The sequence below is a fragment of the Balaenoptera borealis genome, assembly GCF_965194805.1.
Source record: "Balaenoptera borealis genome assembly, chromosome: 8".
Lineage (NCBI taxonomy): Eukaryota > Metazoa > Chordata > Mammalia > Artiodactyla > Balaenopteridae > Balaenoptera > Balaenoptera borealis.
The window spans coordinates 30,381,718-30,401,200 of NC_138865.1; the positions used below are offsets into that span (position 1 = coordinate 30,381,718).

At 35.3% G+C, this 19,483-nt stretch overlaps 1 protein-coding gene across 1 annotated transcript in view; it reads left to right on the top strand.

The window, feature by feature from the left end:
* The window catches only part of LOC309634344 (low-density lipoprotein receptor-related protein 12-like), a 71,090-nt gene extending 53,489 nt beyond the window's left edge, over positions 1-17,601 (top strand). The window contains 6 exon segments of the mRNA XM_082404279.1: positions 6,556-6,758; positions 8,272-9,376; positions 10,654-10,735; positions 10,739-10,786; positions 15,301-16,075; positions 16,078-17,601. Of these exon segments, the coding sequence (XP_082260405.1) occupies positions 6,556-6,758; positions 8,272-9,376; positions 10,654-10,735; positions 10,739-10,786; positions 15,301-16,075; positions 16,078-16,166 (2,302 nt within the window). The 3' untranslated portion in view covers positions 16,167-17,601.
* The last annotated feature ends 1,882 nt before the right edge of the window (positions 17,602-19,483 follow it).

Consider the following 19,483-nt stretch of genomic DNA (forward strand, 5'->3'; position numbering starts at 1 on the left):
GGAAGAAATGGACACATTTTTAGAAAGGTATAACCTTCCAAGACTGAACCAGGAAGAAACAGAAACTATGAACAGACCAATCACAAGTAATGAAATTGAAACTGTGATTAAAAATCTTCCAACAAACAAAAGTCCAGGACCAGATGGCTTCACAGGTGAATTCTGTCAAACATTTAGAGAAGAGCTAACACCTATCCTTCTCAAACTCTTCCAAAAAATTGCAGAGGAAGGAACACTCCCAAACTCATTCTATGAGGCCACCATCACCCTGATACCAAAACCAGACAAAGACACTACAAAAAAAGAAAATTACAGACCAATATCACTGATGAATATAGATGTAAAAATCCTCAACAAAATACTAGCAAACAGAATCCAACAACACATTAAAAGGATCATACACCACGATCAAGTGGGATTTATCCCAGGGATGCAAGGATTCTTCAATATACGCAAATCAATCAATGTGATACACCATATTAACAAATTGAAGAAGAAAAACCATATGATCATCTCAATAGATGCAGAAAAAGCTTTTGACAAAATTCAACACCCATTTCTGACAAAAACTCTCCAGAAAGTGGGCATAGAGGGAACCTACCTCAACATAATAAAGGCCATATATGACAAACCCACAGCAAACATCATTCACAATGGTGAAAAACTGAAAGCATTTCCTCTAAGATCAGGAACGAGACAAGGATGTCCACTCTCACCACTATTATTCAACATAGTTCTGGAAGTCCTAGCCATGGCAATCAGAGAAGAAAAAGAAATAAAAGGAATACAAATTGGAAAAGAAGAAGTAAAACTGTCACTGTTTGCGGATGACATGGTACTACACATAGAGAATCCTAAAACTGCCACCAGAAAACTGCTAGAGCTAATTAATGAATATGGTAAAGTTGCAGGATACAAAATTAATGCACAGAAATTTCTTGCATTCCTATACACTAATGATGAAAAATCTGAAAGAGAAATTATGGAAACACTCCCATTTACCATTGCAACAAAAAGAATAAAATACCTAGGAATAAACCTACCTAGGGAGACAAAGGACCTGTATGCAGAAAACTATAAGACACTGATGAAAGAAATTAAAGATGATACCAACAGATGGAGAGATATACCATGTTCTTGGATTGGAAGAATCAATATTGTGAAAATGAGTATACTACCCAAAGCAATCTACAGATTCAATGCAATCCCTATCAAATTACCAATGGCATTTTTTACTGAGCTAGAACAAATCATCTTAAAATTTATATGGAGACACAAAAGATCCCGAATAGCCAAAGCAGTCTTGAGGCAAAAAAATGGAGCTGGAGGAATCAGACTCCCTGACTTCAGACTATACTACAAAGCTACAGTATTCAAGACAATATGGTACTGGCACAAAAACAGAAACATAGATCAATGGAACAAATAGAAAGCCCAGAGGTTAACCCACGCACCTATGGTCAACTAATCTATGACAAAGGAGGCAAAGATATACAATGGAGAAAAGACAGTCTCTTCAATAAGTGGTGCTGGGAAAACTGGACAACTACATGTAAAAGAATGAAATTAGAATACTCCCTAACACCATACACAAAAATAAACTCAAAATGGATTAGAGACCTAAATATAAGACTGGACACTATAAAACTCTTAGAGGAAAACATAGGAAGAACACTCTTTGACATAAATCACAGCAAGATCTTTTTGATCCACCTCCTAGAGTATTGGAAATAAAAACAAAAATAAACAAGTGGGACCTAATGAAACTTCAAAGCTTTTGCACAGCAAAGGAAACCATAAACAAGACGAAAAGACAACCCTCAGAATGGGAGAAAATATTTGCAAACGAATCAACGGACAAAGGATTAATCTCCAAAATATATAAACAGCTCATTCAGCTCAATATCAAAGAAACAAACACCCCAATCCAAAAATGGGCAGAAGACCTAAATAGACATTTCTCCAAAGAAGACATACAGACGGCCATGAAGCACATGAAAAGATGCTCAACATCACTAATTATTAGAGAAATGCAAATCAAAACTACAATGAGGTATCACCTCACTCCTGTTAGAATGGGCATCATCAGAAAATCTATAAACAACAAATGCTGGAGAGGGTGTGGAGAAAAGGGAACCCTCTTGCACTGTTGGTGGGAATGTAAATTGATACAGCCACTATGGAGAACAATATGGAGGTTCCTTAAAAAACTAAAAATAGAATTACCATATGACCCAGCAAACCCACTACTGGGCATATACCCAGAGAAAACCGTAATTCAAAAAGACACATGCACCCGAATGTTCATTGCAGCACTATTTACAATAGCCAGGTCATGGAAGCAACCTAAATGCCCATTGACAGACGAATGGATAAAGAAGTTGTAGTACATATATACAATGGAATATTACTCAGCCATAAAAAGGAACGAAATTGAGTCATTTGTTGAGACGTGGATGGATCTAGAGACTGTCCTACAGAGTGAAGTAAGTCAGAAAGAGAAAAACAAATATCATATATTAATGCATGTATGTGGAACCTAGAAAAATGGTACAGATGAGCCAGTTTGCAGGGCAGAAGTTGAGACACAGATGTAGAGAATGGACATATGGACACCAAGGGGGGGAAACTGCGGTGAGGTGGGGATGGTGGTGTGCTGAATTGGGCGATTGGGATGGACATGTATACACTGATGTGTATAAAATTGATGCCTAATAAGAACCTGCAGTATAAAAAAACAAAACAACTAATACTAAACTTTCATTGGGTTATGTGTATGGAAATATGTTAATATAAATGTTTCAGACATTACATGAAATTTCTAAAAATCTTATATTTGTATTTGTATGGAAATATGTATGGAAATATGTTAATATAAATGTTTCAGACATTACATGAAATTTCTAAAAATCTTATATTTGTATTTGTATGGAAATATGTATGGAAATATGTTAATATAAATGTTTCAGACATTACATGAAATTTCTAAAAATCTTATATGTTCTGATATAATGTTATAAGTAATAATCCTAGTTATTACTTTAAAATGTATATCTCAGAAATAACTAATTTTCTTGTCAACTGCATTATTATGAACTTTCATCAAATCTTTAACCGTGGTCATTTTTAAGTCTTTTGTCATTTACAGACAGTTCTGGGTGTACTCTGATGATTTTGCAAATATGTTCTTATAAAAGGGTTTCATCTTCAAGAAATTCATGGAAAAGACTCTGACAAGTACAGGTTTCTGGTAACTGACTGTACTGCTGAACTGAATGAATAAGCATTTTCAGAACTCTAATGAAAAACTGATGAACTCATAAAAGTGCTAACAAAAGATCAAGATAAAAAAAAAAATTAATTACATGGGACTGAGTGAACTGATGAGGATGAGTATAATTTTTGTGACTTTCTGTCTGAATTTAAAAAAAAAAAAAAATCCCACAAGGACTCAGAGGCAAAGGATATACAAATCAATTTTCACTGCAAAGTAAAGGAGCTGTTACAGTGGAGGATTACTGGACTGAATGTCAATATTATGACATAGTATGAGTGTGTTTCATGTTTGGTAATTGCAATCATTGTTGCTTTTGTTGTGGTCATCCATGTACAATGCTTGGTGTCAGTCTATTTATCTCTTGTAAAAATAAAATACAGTGTGTGTGTGTGAAAAAAAAAAGTATATTAAAGGACACTTTGATTACTTCCATATTTTGTCTGTTGTAAATAATGCTGCAATGAAAATTGGGGTGCATATATGTTTTCTAATTAGTGTTTTTTTCTTCCAGTAAATACCTAGGAGTGGAATTGCTGGATCATATGGTAGTTCTATTTTTAATTTTTTGAGGAATCTCTGTACTGTTTTCCATAGTGGCTACACCAGTTTACGTCTCCACCAACAGTGCACAAAGGTTCCCTTTTCTCCACATCCTTGCCAACATGGCTTTGATAGTAACCATTCTGACAGATGTGAGGTGATATCTCATTGTGGTTTTGAGTTGTATTTCCCTGATGATTAGCAATGTTGAGCATCTTTTCATGTGCCTATTGGCATCTGTGTGTCTTCTTTGGAAAAATGTGTGTTCAGATCCTCTGTGCATATTTTAATTGGGATGTTTGTTTTTTTTGATATTGAGTTGTATGAGTTCTTTGTATATTTTGGATTATTAACCCCTTATTGGACATATCATTTGTAAATATCTTCTCCCATTCAGCACAGCCACTATGGAAAGCAGTACGCAGGTTCCTCAAAAAATTAAAAATAGAATTACCAGACGATCCAGCAGTTCCACTCTTCATATCCAAAGAAAATGAAAAAAAAATTTGAAAAGATATATGCATCCCAGTGTTCATAGCAGCATTACTTATAGTAGCCAAGACATGGAAGCAACCTAAGTATCCATCAACAGATAAGTGGATAAAGAAGATGTGATATAATGGAATATTTCTCAGCTATAAAAAAAGAGTGAAATTTTGCCATTTGCAACAACATGGATGGCCCTACAGGGTATTACGCTTAGTGAAATAAGTCAGACAGAGAAAGACAAATACTGTATGTTTTCAGTTTATATGGAATCTGAAAAATAAAACACATTAACGAATATAACAAAACAGAAACAGACTCACAGATACAGAGATCAAGGAGAGGGACAAGATAGGTGAGGGGTATTAAGAGGTACAGACTACTATGTATAAAATAAATAAGTTACAAGGATGTAATGTGCAGCACAGGGGAATATAGCCAATATGCAATAATAACTTTATATGGTGTATAAGCTGTAAAAACATCGAATCAGTGTGTTGTACACCTGAAACTAATATAATATTGTAAGTCAACTATACTTAAAAAAAAAAAAAAAAACTTCTCAGTAAAAGATACCATTAAGAAAGACTGACAGCACCAACTATTGGAGAGAATGAGGGTTTGAGTGGATCTACATATATCTTGCATAACATACATGCCCCAAATAGATACACGTTTATACTATATAAAGAGCTCTTAAATAAGAACAAATTGTAAGGTACGAAGGATATAACAAGGTGATTCACAGAAAAAGAAATAGAAATAGCTAATAAACATAGGAAAAAGTGTTTCAATTTCAGTAAATAAGGAAATGCAAACTAGAACAATGATAAATCTCTTTTATCCACCTAACTGGCAACAAATCTTTAGAAATAAAATGTTGCATTTTGCCAGAGTTGTGGGGTATAAGGTGCTTTTTCATACGCACTTGGTGGAATTGTGAGTTGGTATAAACATTTTTCTCAGTGTTGCTATCAAATTTAAAGTGGAATTGTGTCTTTTGACCTAGCAATTCTACTTCTAGAAAAATTTGTCCTAGAGAAATACTTGCTTATGTGTGTGTGGAGAGAACATGTATAAGGATTCCAGCATTGTTCATAATAGTGAAAAACTGGAAGCAGTCAAATTGTCAGCCTTTGTTATAGTTACTCAGAATATTTAAAGTATTTGTTTATTTATTTATTTATGACTGTGTTGGGTCTTCATTTCTGCGCGAGGGCTTTCTCTAGTTGTGGCAAGCGGGGGCCACTCTTCATCGCGGTGCGCGGGCCTCTCACTATCGCGGCCTCTCTTGTTGCGGAGCACAGGCTCCAGACGCGCAGGCTCAGTAATTGTGGCTCACGGGCCTAGTTGCTCCGCGGCATGTGGGATCCTCCCAGACCAGGGCTCGAACCCGTGTCCCCTGCATTGGCAGGCAGATTCTCAACCACTGCGCCACCAGGGAAGCCCCCAGAATATTTAAAGAGGAAATATCCTGGTACAATAATCCTTGGATAATTAACTTTATCATCACTTGGCTTAAGGCAGGAATCTCACTTTTCGGTGAGACATGTTAGTAGAAAATGCTATTTTGTTTTTTCTTTTTTCATAGCACTGGCTAATTTTGTATGTGCTTCTTATTTGACTTTTCTGCCCTTTATTCATGCCCATATTTTATGAACTACAAGATAACGTTTGGTTATAAATCATTTATGTAGAAAAGTATTCCCAAACTCAGGGACTTTTCACTGAAGAAGTTTTTTGTTTGTTCATTTTTAACTTTTTTACTTGGCTCAGGTTTGCTATTTGCTCTCCTGAAAATGTAAGCTGTAAACTCATTAAGCAAGCAGGTGAACCAGTCTAATCTAGAGAAGGCAGACTTCCTCTATGTCTTTCAGTTCATCGAATTATGGAGTGGTTCAAAGAGAGAACAATTTAGGGTGCTAAGAATTAGAAGTGGTCCTTCCTAAACACATACAGGGAGAAGAAAAAGAAACATCGTGCCAACTGTCTCCTGTTTTTTAGCGTTTTTTTGGAATTTCATGTTACTTATGAAGAGGTATTGTTCTGGAATCTGGGAAAGAGATGTAAATGTTAGGAACACAGAAGCAGTATTATTATTTGCTGATGATAGAGTCGTGGGCCTAGAAGAGCCAGGATCATCAGTGAATATATGGAGGCTTATAATAAAGTCCTCAGTTACTTTGTATTATTAATGAAATTTTTTTCCAAAATTTCCTTTTCAGTAGTCTTTTCTGACTTTTTATTTGTAGTTTTCAGGATTTTGATATTCAAGGGTCCAGAAGATGCAGTTTGGACTGGTTGACGATCGAAACATACAAGAATATTGAAAGCTACAGAGCCTGTGGTTCTACAATCCCACCACCATATATTTCTTCACAAGACCACGTCTGGATCAGGTTCCATTCCGATGACAGTATCTCTAGGAAGGGTTTCAGACTGGCATACTTTTCAGGTGTGTTTTTAAATAAGAAGAAAGATATGGAACAGAATTCTATAGTATTTACTGCTCAGTCACTTTGGGACTCGCCTTCTAAACAATGTCCATTTAATTGTGACTCAATCCTCAAGGCAGCTGAGATTGAGGAATTAGAGGCTAAAGGTTCAGGTGCCGTAGATCCGGGTCTCCAAAAGGCATTTTGTATAATCCTAATAAAATGATTAATTTTACAAACTAAGGTCAGTTTTCTTTTTAAATATTTTGAATACGTTTATTTTAAAAGGAACTTTTTCCCCTCAAGTGTTTACCAGTATCCTGCAAGTTACTTCAGAATGTATTTTTGTGTGTGCATTACCCTTGTCTTTACACCTTCAAAGAAAAGACAATCAATTTCACTTTCGTAGTTTGTAGTATCAGAAGTCTTCTTATGCTAATTCTTAAACTTTATCCAAAAAGAGTGAGCAGATCATACAAATATGAAGAACTCAGAGCATTAGAGTTATGTAAATTTTTGCTGAAAATCATTTTACATTTTCTGAAATTACATGGTCTCCTTTAGCAACATATGCTGCTTTTTCTCTTTTTTATTAAAAGCACAGTCTTTGTAATATTTACTTAGGTGCTGAAGCACATTTTCTGTCACCTATTTGCCAGTAAATAAAAGTTGTTAATGGAGAGGTAAGCATTGGCCGACATCATCAGTGTGGACTGTAGGAATCTAATGTTTGGTTTTCTTTCCCTACCTCATTATTGTTATATATTTAAGGTAGTCCACTAAGATAATCAGAATTCTATAAACATTTCAATTCTTTTCTCTCTTCTTCCCCCTCCTGTTTTGTTGAGTAACTTTATACCTTTAGCTCAGGTTCATAAAATATTTTGCAGTTGTATTAAAACAATAGAAATTATAAAATGGAAGTACCATGTTGTGGTTACATGAAATGTTAGAAATAGAATAAAGTTAACTTATGATAAACTTAGCAAAAATTTGAGTCTAAATAATGGGCTTGCAAAATATGCTATGATACACAAAGCAAAATATTGTGTGTATGTGTATATATATATATATATATATATATATAATATATATAAACAACTCAAAAAGAATATTAAAACTGGATTTGAAAAGGTGATTATTATAGAGGAGTTTTTCTTCATTGCAAAATGTTTATACAATAGAGTATTTGAAATTCTTAGGCAATGCATCCTACTAACTTATATATCTTACATCACTTTACTAAATGTTCTTCAGTAAAATAGCTTCTGTAAAAACAGGATTGGTCTTTTCTCTTTAGATCAGCTGTAGAGATCTTCATGGAACAAATCATAAGTGTTTAATAAATTGTTGAGTAATCAGTAAGCTAATATTAATTTGTCATTAGAGTTTAACCTATTTTTGATCAAGCCCAACTATCATTTGGGCTAATCAACATTTATGATAAAAATGCCACTTGCTGTTACATACCCGTTAAAGAGTATGTTTTTTCCTCCTTATCTCTCCATCTCCCTCCTCCCAATGTCCTCCCAGGGAAATCTGAGGAACCAAACTGTGCTTGTGACCAGTTTCGTTGTGGTAATGGAAAGTGTATACCAGCAGCCTGGAAATGCAATAACATGGATGAATGTGGAGATAGTTCTGATGAAGAGATCTGTGCCAAAGAAGTGAATCCTCCAACATCGGCCGCTTCCCAACCCTGTGCTTACAACCAGTTCCAGTGTCTATCTCGGTTTACCAAAGTTTACACTTGCCTCCCCGAATCTTTAAAATGTGATGGGAACATTGACTGCCTTGACCTTGGAGATGAGATAGACTGTGATGTGCCAACTTGTGGTCAGTGGTTAAAATATTTTTATGGTACTTTTAATTCTCCCAATTATCCAGACTTTTATCCTCCTGGAAGCAATTGCACCTGGTTAATAGACACTGGTGATCATCGCAAAGTCATCTTACGCTTCACTGACTTTAAACTTGATGGTACTGGTTATGGTGATTATGTCAAAATATACGATGGATTAGAGGAGAATCCACACCAGCTTTTGCGTGTGTTAACTGCTTTTGATTCTCATGCGCCTCTCACTGTCGTGTCTTCTTCTGGACAGATAAGGGTACATTTCTGTGCCGATAAAGTCAACGCTGCCAGGGGATTTAATGCTACTTACCAAGTAGACGGCTTCTGTTTGCCATGGGAAATACCCTGCGGAGGGAACTGGGGGTGTTATACGGCGCAGCAGCGCTGTGATGGGTATTGGCATTGCCCAAACGGAAGGGATGAAATCAATTGTACCATGTGCCAAAAGGAAGAGTTCCCGTGTTCCCGGAACGGCGTCTGTTACCCTCGTTCTGATCGCTGCAACTACCAGAATCATTGCCCAAATGGCTCCGATGAAAAAAACTGCTTTTTTTGCCAGCCAGGAAATTTTCATTGTAAAAACAATCGTTGTGTGTTTGAAAGCTGGGTGTGTGACTCTCAGGACGACTGTGGCGATGGCAGCGACGAGGAGAATTGCCCGGTAATCGTGCCTACCCGAGTCATAACTGCAGCCGTCATAGGGAGCCTTATCTGTGGCCTGTTACTGGTCATTGCCTTGGGATGTACTTGTAAGCTTTATTCTCTGAGAAGGTTTGAACGAAGGTCAGTATCAAGACAAAACTATAGTGCTTATGCTCTCTACAGTAAAAGCGTGGCCCAAATATTTACAACACATTTTTTTTAATGAGATTAGCAATATATTTTTGTTATATTGTTGAGAAATAAATACTTCTTATGATTTATAAAATGACTATGAAAAGCCTATGACTCAAAAACCTAATAAGAACATTAAAAAACAAATAAATACTAAGAGTTATGAGGTGAGAAAAGCCAATCAGTATTTATCAGTTCCTGTTTTCCGGTTAATCTGTCTTACAGGAATTTTGCAAGCTGTAATTCTCGGTGGTTGCTCTTTAACCTCGGTTTTTATAAATATTAATTCAACAATTCCAGATATTTGAGAACCTTCTGTGTTGAAAGCATTATACAGGTGAATAGAGAAATGCGTAGGAGTAATCTCATGGGCAGTTTACACTTAGAAGAAAGGAACAGTTTGGGTAGAATTAGATGACAAAAAATATAAATGTTGTAAGAGCTATAAAATAAAGTGGTATAAAAGTCGAAGATCTCAGTTAAGAAGTGGTTCAGCGTTAAAGGGTGGCCTTCAGGGAGAGCTGTCTTTTGTGTGGTAGAGGAGAGACTGGACCTGGGAGAAGTTGATGGCAGAGAGGCCTTCTAGAAAGCTCCTGTGGAGACCATGACCGTCAGTCCCAGGAGAATTACAAATGATAGATACAACAAAGAAGTCACATACCAGACAGCTAAGAATAGATGCACAGTATCACAATAACCAAGTGCATCTTATCTTTGGTTCAGTATCAATGGCCAGAAAATGTTTTACTACATTGCAACATAAGAGTACAATGAAGACCAGAGGTCTTGAGTTTAAGAACAAGTTATTCCAGAAAGGGTTTTGGTGACTCATTTCACTCTTTTCCTTATCTGAAAAGTAAATGTGTTAGACTTGATGAATAAAGTGTCTTCTAAGAATTTTCAAATACTTTCACCTCAAGTCTCAAGCCCCTATGTTCTTAGGGGTTTAAAGATCTAGTACTTTTATCTTTTACGGGGATATCTAATTTATTAAAACTTAGTGATCCAGACCCCTAGTGTGAAACCGCATGAGACTAAACTGTCTGCTTCATCTTTGTGTTCTCAGTGTAGGGTAGTATAGATACTCATCAAATGTTGGCTAAGTAAGCTTTACAAATGAACAAGTATATTAAAATTCAGATTGTTTTAATTGTTGATAATTTAAAAATTACTGTTTTGGCTTGCCTTTTTTTAAAATCCTTTTCATCCCCCTGTTTCTCTCAAAGATCATTTGAAACACAGTTGTCCAGAGTGGAAGCAGAATTGTTAAGAAGAGAAGCTCCTCCCTCTTATGGACAATTGATTGCTTAGGGTTTAATTCCACCAGTTGAAGATTTTCCTGTTTGTCCACCTAATCAGGTATGTTGCAACTTATTATTTCTCTTTCCGTACCTCTTAAAATGAAATCTATACTTGTATATAATGGTAAAGTATCCTTGACTGTGTCAGAATTTTTGCAGTCAAGTTAAGAATTAAATATATGGAGGATTTGAAATTATACAGTTGACCCCTGAACAACGAGGGGGCTAGGGACACCCACCCTCCGTGCAGGTGAAAATTCACATGTAACTTTATAGTCAGACCTCTGTGTCTGGGGCTCAACATCAATAAATTCAACCAACCATGTATCATGTAGTACTATAGTATTTGCTATTGAAAAAAATCCACATATAAGTGGACCCGTGCATTTCAAGCCCATGTTGTTCAAGGGTCAACTCTAATTGTTTCATTGTATTTTAACAAATTCAGAAGTATACTTTTCATTCTTTACTTCTGATTTGGTTAGGTGATTCTTAAGCATTTTACTGTTTAGGATAATTTAGTGCGTTAAAATTCAAAAGTAAAGTTTGACAGCTTATTTTCTACTTGAACTATTTCAAAGATTTAAAAAGAAATACTAAAGTTGATATGCTTAGTAATAGATTAGTAACATGCTAGATTAAAATAAAAGTTGTTGAAATTAAGTTAACATTTCTACCTGACTTGAGAGAAAACTTCTTCACAGCTGGATTTTACAGTGCTTAAAAATTCATATCATTTTCTTTAAATAGTAACTCATTCTTTATTAATGTTTCTGAATTCTTTAAATTTTTGTGAGTGTTTTTTACTTCGGGTGTACATTAAAGTGATCCAGTTATACATATATATATATATTCTTTTTCAGATTCTTTTTCATAATAGATTATTATAAGATATCAAATATAGTTCCCTGCAATTTCTTTTTAAATTTCTTTTTCAATGCTTACAATTGTGCCCAGGGTTCTTAAGGGCATTAAGGTTTCTACATTTAAAATGTAAATTCATCCAGAATCATTTCTAAAAGTTGTTCCCAGTATCAGAATTAAGAAAAATTGATGAACATTGTTTTCCCAGTAATTTAATTCTGTTCAAAATGAAAGACCGTTTCCTTTTTGTTAAATAGGTTTCCAATTACAGTGGGTCATCTTATTTGAGTCTTTTAGGAAATCTTTGTGAGAATTTGATGTAATTTGCTAAGTAAGTAATTCAGAACTTCCACTGGTTGGAATTTTGTGTGCAACATAGGAAAAACCTACATTGTGGCTTTTATATATTGTTGTCCCTGCCATGGGGAAGGGTTCTTTTTAGGTAGGAATTCAGAGGATGGTTAATTCCATCCACCCACTCCACCATGTATCACCCCACCCCTATATCCTGAGGCTACCTTCAAGAGGTTAGTCAACTGTGAAGTTAGAGGGGGCACAGTCCACACAAGACAGCCCTTACTTCTAAAACCAATTTTAAGTTCCGGGGCTCCCAAACCATCCTCAGGTTTGATAATTCACTAGAAGGACTGAGAACTCATTGAAAGCTGTTTTACTTAATAGTATAAGCTGGTGTAACTATTATTGCTGGGAAAGGATCCAGATTAAATCAGCCAAAGGAAGAGACACGTAGGACAGGGTTCAGGAGGGTACCAAACACGACCCTTCCAAGTGTCTTTTCCCCATAAAGTCAGGACAGTGTTATTCTCTCGACACAGGTGTGTGACAGTATGCACGAAACGTTGCCAACTAGGGGAGCTCACCCAAACTCGGTGTCCAGGGTTTTTACTGGAGCTCCATCACATAGGCATGATTAATTGCACACGTGGCTGATCCCAGTCTCTAGCCTCTCCAGAGGTTGACTGATTCTGCTGACTCAACTCTCCCACGCTACATCGCATTGGTGTGGCTCAGAGCCTCCACCGAAAACGCGGTGCTACTCTCTGGCTGGCCCAAGTCTCCATGCAATGACACTCCTGTCAAAGCTGACATTCCAAGGTCTGAGGTCTCATCCCAGAAGTAAAGGGCAAAGGTCAGACCTCACTTTGGGTAAGGTTTCAATTCTTTACTACCTACTACAGCATTTTTGTAGGGTTATAAATTACCCTTGTGAGGGAATTCTGCTTCAACAAAGTTTTAAAATAAAATATGTTTGCAAATGGTAAACTAGATTTTATTCAGTTAATGAGATTACACTCTTATGTTTGAAACTTTTGGTAATAAATTATCAAATTTCCTTATTTGTTTTTAAAAAGAAAAATAATCTTCTGATTACCAACTCATTCAAAATAGCGATCCTTTCTGAAGAATCCTTTTCTTCTGCTTCATAAATGGAAGAAGTATATAAAATTATTCCTAAAACAATCATGAGATCCCCTTGTAGAATCTAATGTTAAATTGGCAATCATTTAATTAAATAGACTTTGAAGCCAGTAGAGAGCTTCATCTCACTGACAGACTATACTGTTAAAGTCGGCTTTGAAGTGTGCTGAAGGCATTGTGGGTGGCAGCTGCATAAAAGTGGAGGATATCTGAAGAGCCTTGTATTCATTGCTGGATTTAATGACAGTGCTCACACAAAGCCTTAGAACGTGAATGTCAAATGAGGAGGACCAAATCTATGGAGTTCATAGGGATGTGAGCCACTTTTTTTTTTTTTTTTCAGTTAGTTTATAGTTACATTCCCAATTGGTGAAAACTCTTACTCATTTATATAGTAAATTTTATGTGCTGATATTCAGATTTCTTATTGGCAATCTGTTATTTACTAAGGCTAGACTATGAAATATTCCTGTGATAGTAGCTTCTTAGCTTTCTGTGAATTATATTCCAGGGATTATGTTCAAAGGGTGTATATGGAAATCGCAAATCTATATGGAAAACCTGAGGCTAGCTGTACGGTATCAGCTTGGATTTACTTCAATACCAGTCACAAACAGAGATGGAAAACATATGTTATCACATCTTCTTATTCTCTTCCCTTCCTTTTTTCTGTGGGGGGATAGGCAAGAGCCATTCATTTTGGCGGAGGGAAACTGTATCACCTTTTGAAAGGGAGTATATCAATTCACCATTGTTTCTTGGAAATACTGTATTTTAAATACTAAATGCCAGATTGATGAAAGCTGTGTTTGTTCCAAGTTTGATTACTCCTTTTTGTAACCACTAGATGGAGCTTAAAGACTGTTTTTGTAAATACTGTAGTTTTTTTTTTTTTTTTTTTTTTTTAATTCCGATAGTCATTCATCTAGAAAAAAGAAAATCTAGATGATTTTTCTTTCAGTTGGGCAATATGGTCACCTCCCATATGCACTAATTAAAAATCACCAATTTTCAAAGAATAAGTTTATAATTTATATTTAACATGAAGCTGTAGAAAATAAGACATAAATCTTTTTTTTTTTAAAGACTTTTTTTTTAAAGGAATTCCTTTATTTTTATTATTTATTTATTTATTTATTTATTTTTGGCTGTGTTGGGTCTTCGTTTCTGTGCAAGGGCTTTCTCTAGTTGCGGCAAGCGGGGGCCACTCTTCATCGCGGTGCGCGGGCCTCTCACTATCGCGGCCTCTCTTGTTGCGGAGCACAAGCTCCAGATGCGCAGGCTCAGTAGTTGTGGCTCATGGGCCCAGTTGCTCCTTGGCATGTGGGATCTTCCCAGACCAGGGCTCGAACCCGTGTCCCCTGCATTAGCAGGCAGATTCTCAACCACTGCGCCACCAGGGAAGTCCAAGACTTAAATCTTTAAGATTGAGAAGGAACCCAAATGTTTCAGATACCATTGAATAGGGCTATAAACAAATTAATTTCTTTGGCTTTTTGTTTCCTGTGCTGCATTACAAATACAGTAATTCCTTTGTTTATGACAATATAAATAAATTTGTATTTATTTATAATAAATATTTATGGATATTTATTTATGGATATCCTCAATTTATGGATATCCTCAATATCCACTCATTCAACAAATCCTTGAGAACCAACTGTGAGATATAATTTTTACATGTTTTGGAAGGTTTCATCCTTGTAAATCAAGTCTAACTTGTGCTGTGTTAAAACAAAAAAACAAACAGCCTAGTTTTCACACTCCTTTAGGTCATTTAGAGAATTATTGTAGAGATTCTTCTATCTTCGTAGCTAAAGAAGTATCAAATACTTTTATTTTCCATCTTTGGTGCATTTCTAGGATTGGATTACTATGTGAAGTTTTGAAATAAAATTGCTGTTGTAATTGGCATTAAACATCATTTTAAAGTTCATATATAAAATGAAGTATCGAGAAAATCTTAAACACAGTGAACAGTGGTTCAAGTTATAGGTTAGATTCTGGAGTGAGGTGAACCTGTATCGATGAGAGAATTTAATTCATCCTCCAGAGACCGTAAAATGAGTAATAGAACTTTCATCCACAACACATGCTGAATAGAAGGGTGTTTTCCATCTTAATACCTCGTCGTTGTTAGCTGTTTTAAGATCTTTTCTTTTTTTTTTCTTTCTTTCTTTCTTTCTTTCTTTCTTTCTTTCTTTCTTTCTGTCTGTCTGTCTGTCTGTCTTTCTTTCTTTCTTTCTTTCTTTCTTTTTTTTCCCGCAGCCTTCTGTTTTGGAAAACCTGAGGCTAGCTGTACGGTCTCAGCTTGGATTTACTTCAATCAGACTTCCTATGGCAGGCAGATCCAGCAACATCTGGAATCGTATTTTTAATTTTGCAAGATCACGCCATTCAGGGTCATTGGCTCTGGTCTCAGCAGATGGGGATGAGGTTGCCCCTAGTCAGAGTACCAACAGAGAACCTGAAAGAAATCATACTCACAGAAGTTTGTTTTCTGTGGAATCTGACGACACAGACACAGAAAATGAGAGAAGAGATACGGTAGGAGCATCTGGCGGGGTTGCAGCTCCTTTGCCTCAAAAAATCCCTCCCACAACAGCGGTAGAAGCAACAGTGGGAGCAAGTGGAAGTTCCTCCACTCAGAATACCCGAGGTGGTCACACAGAAACCGGACGGGATGTGACAAGTGCGGAACCCCCAAGTGTGAGTCCGGCGCATCACCAGCTCACAAGTGCGCTAAGTCGTATGACTCAGGGGCTACGTTGGGTACGTTTTACATTAGGGCGATCAAGCTCCGTAAGTCAGAACCAGAGCCCTTTGAGACAACTTGATAATGGGGTAAATGAAAGAGAAGAAGATGATGATGTCGAAATGCTGATTCCAGTTTCTGAAGGAGCTTCAGACTTGGACGCGAATGACTGTTCCAGACCTCTTCTTGATCTTGCCTCCGATCAAGGGCAAAGGTTCAGACAACCATATAGTGCAGCAGACCCTGGAGTAAGACCAAGTAATCGCGATGGCCCCTGTGAGCGCTGCGGTATGTCCACACTGCCCAGATACCAGACTCTTGCTTAGAAGCAACGCTGAAAAATGAAACGAGTGATGATGAAGCTTTGTTACTTTGTTAGGTACAAGAATCCCGTCAGGGAGACTGGATACAAGTTGGAGCAATATCCATTCATTGTTTTGGAACTTTACAATTAAACTAGTTTTAATTTAAAAAGAAAAAAGATGCAGGGTGATTTCTTACTATCATATGTTAGCCTGCATGGTTAAATTAAACACCTGTAACTCTATAAACTTTAGAGTTTACTATTTTAGCAGCTAAAAATGCATTATGTATTCAGATTGTTCAATAATGTTCTTCCATTTGTTTCTAATTGTTTTCATCCTGGTACTGTAGTTCGCAGTAGAGATATGGCTGCAGAAACTCATTTGACTGTCAGTTTCTATCTATCCTATGTTAAAACATTTCTTTGTTCAAAATAATACCTTCTTTTAATTGAACCCTTTATGCTTTTGCCAATACATCTTGTAACTTAATATACTAGATGTTAAGGTTGTTAATATAAAAAGAGAAAAAGTCCTTATTCTCACCTGTTTTTATTTGTATAACATCTGTCTAAACATTATTAGATTTCATAATATGAGCTTGTCAAAGGGAAAAAAACTGTCTAAAATTTTTTCTCATGTTTAACATGCAATGATGTGAAATTTAGATAGAGTTAGATAAATTAATGGCAAAAACAAAACTCTTTTATAAATTTTCTAATGTTAACTTTAATACTCTAATATGGTACAAACCAAATGGTAAAAAGCCCAAATCATTTCTTTTTTTAATCTCTATTTAAGGACAGAATTAAGCGGATGAAGATATTCTACTATGCATTAAATCTTGAACTTTATAAAATATGTACAAAAATTGTACAAGATAAGTTCCAACTGGTAATGTCTTTCCCTGATACAGGGTTATGCTTGTATTGGACCCTAGGGATTTGCACTAAAATCATATCAAGGTCTCAGATGAGTTTAGTGCAGAAGCACTATCACTTTAAATACTATTATTTGCTATCATAATGACGATATATTTCCATAACTTATGGGGGGGGGCGTGAGGGGACATTTTTATTACAACTTGAGGTTGCTTTGCTAGTTTCATATTTATTTGTTGTATTTAAAAACTACATTATAGTAAGAAAGTGATTTTTTCAATATATTTTATTCATAAGGGGAGGATCATGCTACATGTTGAAAAGCAAATTAAGAAATCATTCAGATCACCTCCCTTTTTTAAGTAAAATGAATTGCAAAACCCCGCATATTTTTTTATTGTCAATTCCCATTTATTTATTCTTTAGCTGTCTGTTTTAGTAGCTTAATGTTTGAGTATGAAAAATGTATTTGTGTATGATTATTGCTATTTATTAAATTTTAAATACTTTGCTGAATGTCATTTTAAAGCATGTTTGAGGTCTTGTGTATTTGTCGTGTTATGCTGTCAGGAAGAACTGACTGAAATGTTTTAATATGTATCAAAAATTAAAATGACTTCTTTTTTTTGTATTGCCTTGAGGTACTTTTTAAATCAAAGTTTCTATTTATTTTTGTTCCTTTGGTGCATATACAATTTCAGGCCATGAAATATGCAGTGTGTCTAGAAGAAAAATTAAAGAGGGGATGTCTTTCTTAACTCCCTTAGAGTAAAGTAGTAGCTTACACCAGTTCTCAAGGGTAAAAAAATCCCTAAGGACCTGGACATTATTTTGCCTTTAATTGATGTGTCTTATAAGAGTCAGTAACTATATCAGTTCTCTTTTTATATTATTTTCAGATACATTTTAGACCCCTATACAATATTTTACTGGCAGAATTTGGGTTACCAAATTAACCTTGTTTAGGTCCTACTAATTATATACTATTATGTATAGGTTTTTTGTTTTTGTTTTCTGACATATATTTTAATTTCTTTGTTTAATTAACTAATACATCTTCTTGATTCAAACAGTAAAAAAATTAAGTCTCTCTCCTATCCCTGACAGCCATCTTCTAGTTCCCTTTCAAAGAAATAGGTACCAAGACCATATTCTTGTATACCCTCCAGAAATACCATATAGATACATAAATGTATCTATATGTATAAATGCTATATGATGTAATACAAACTGTAACATACTATGCATTCTTTTTCTGCACCTTTTTTCAAGGGAAAAAGTGTATCTGCTACTGGTTGAATGTTAAAAGTACAGTTGGGTATTTCTGTTATTTGACTTTTCACATTTAAAAATTTGATCTATCCTGAATTTAAGGCTCCAGTTTTTCTTCCTAGGTAACTACCTAGTTACTGCAAGGCTGTTTATTAAATCTGTCCTTTCCTTGCTGTTGGAAATGGCCCTTTTATCATATTGCAGATTTTCATATTATGTGGATGTATTTCTAGACTCTAATTCCATTCTCTTCAATTGACTTGCCTTTTTTTTTTTGTACCAGTCCTACACTGTTTTAATAACAGTAATTTTTAAATGTTCAAATATTCTTGCTTATTTCTCCATTTGAACTTTAGAATCAACCCTTTGTGTTCCACAAAACAAATCCATTGTACATTTATTTTTTTGGACAGTTTTACTTTTATAGGTCAACTTGGGGAAATTTGACATCATTATCATGTTAAAGCTTCTATCTAAACCATGGTGCCCTATCCAAAAATGGTTCCCAATTTGTTCAAGTCTTTTTTGTTGTTTCCTTCACAGATGCTTCGCATTTTACTTTACAGAGATCTTGTACATGTTTTTCAAGAGTTCTTAGAAATTTTATTATTTTTGTTACCATTATTAAGGAAGTCCTTTCTGTTTATAATTTAGTCTGATTTTAGTATATATGAAAGCTAATGACTTATTTATGTTAATTTTCTGCCCAGCTACCAGACTCTCATTTTCTTATGGTTTGTAATAGTACTTCAGTTAATTCTTTTGTGTTTTCCAGTTATACAGTCATGTCTTCCAGTTTGCATACCTCTTTATGTCTTGATTGCATTGTCTAGTACTTCTAGAATAATGTTAAAATATATTGGCTATAATGAACTGGGTTGAGATATATACATTTAATCATGTTAAGGAGTATCCATTGATCCCTATTTTAAAATAAATTAGTCAAGTATGCATGTTGACTTTTATCACATGCCTTTTCATTTTCTATGGAGATGATCATACGATTTTTCTCCTTTGACCTTTTAATATATTTTGTCATTTTGAACCATCCTTGCGTTCCTGAAATAAACTACTTGACCATATGTATTATTCTTTTAATATATTTCCAGATTATGTTTCATATTTTATTTAATATATTTGCATCTGTATTCATCAGTGCAGTTAGTCCTGTGTGTGTGTGTGTGTGTGTGTGTGTGTGTGTGTTGCACGCTATCTTTAATAAGTTTTGTTATTAATTTTAT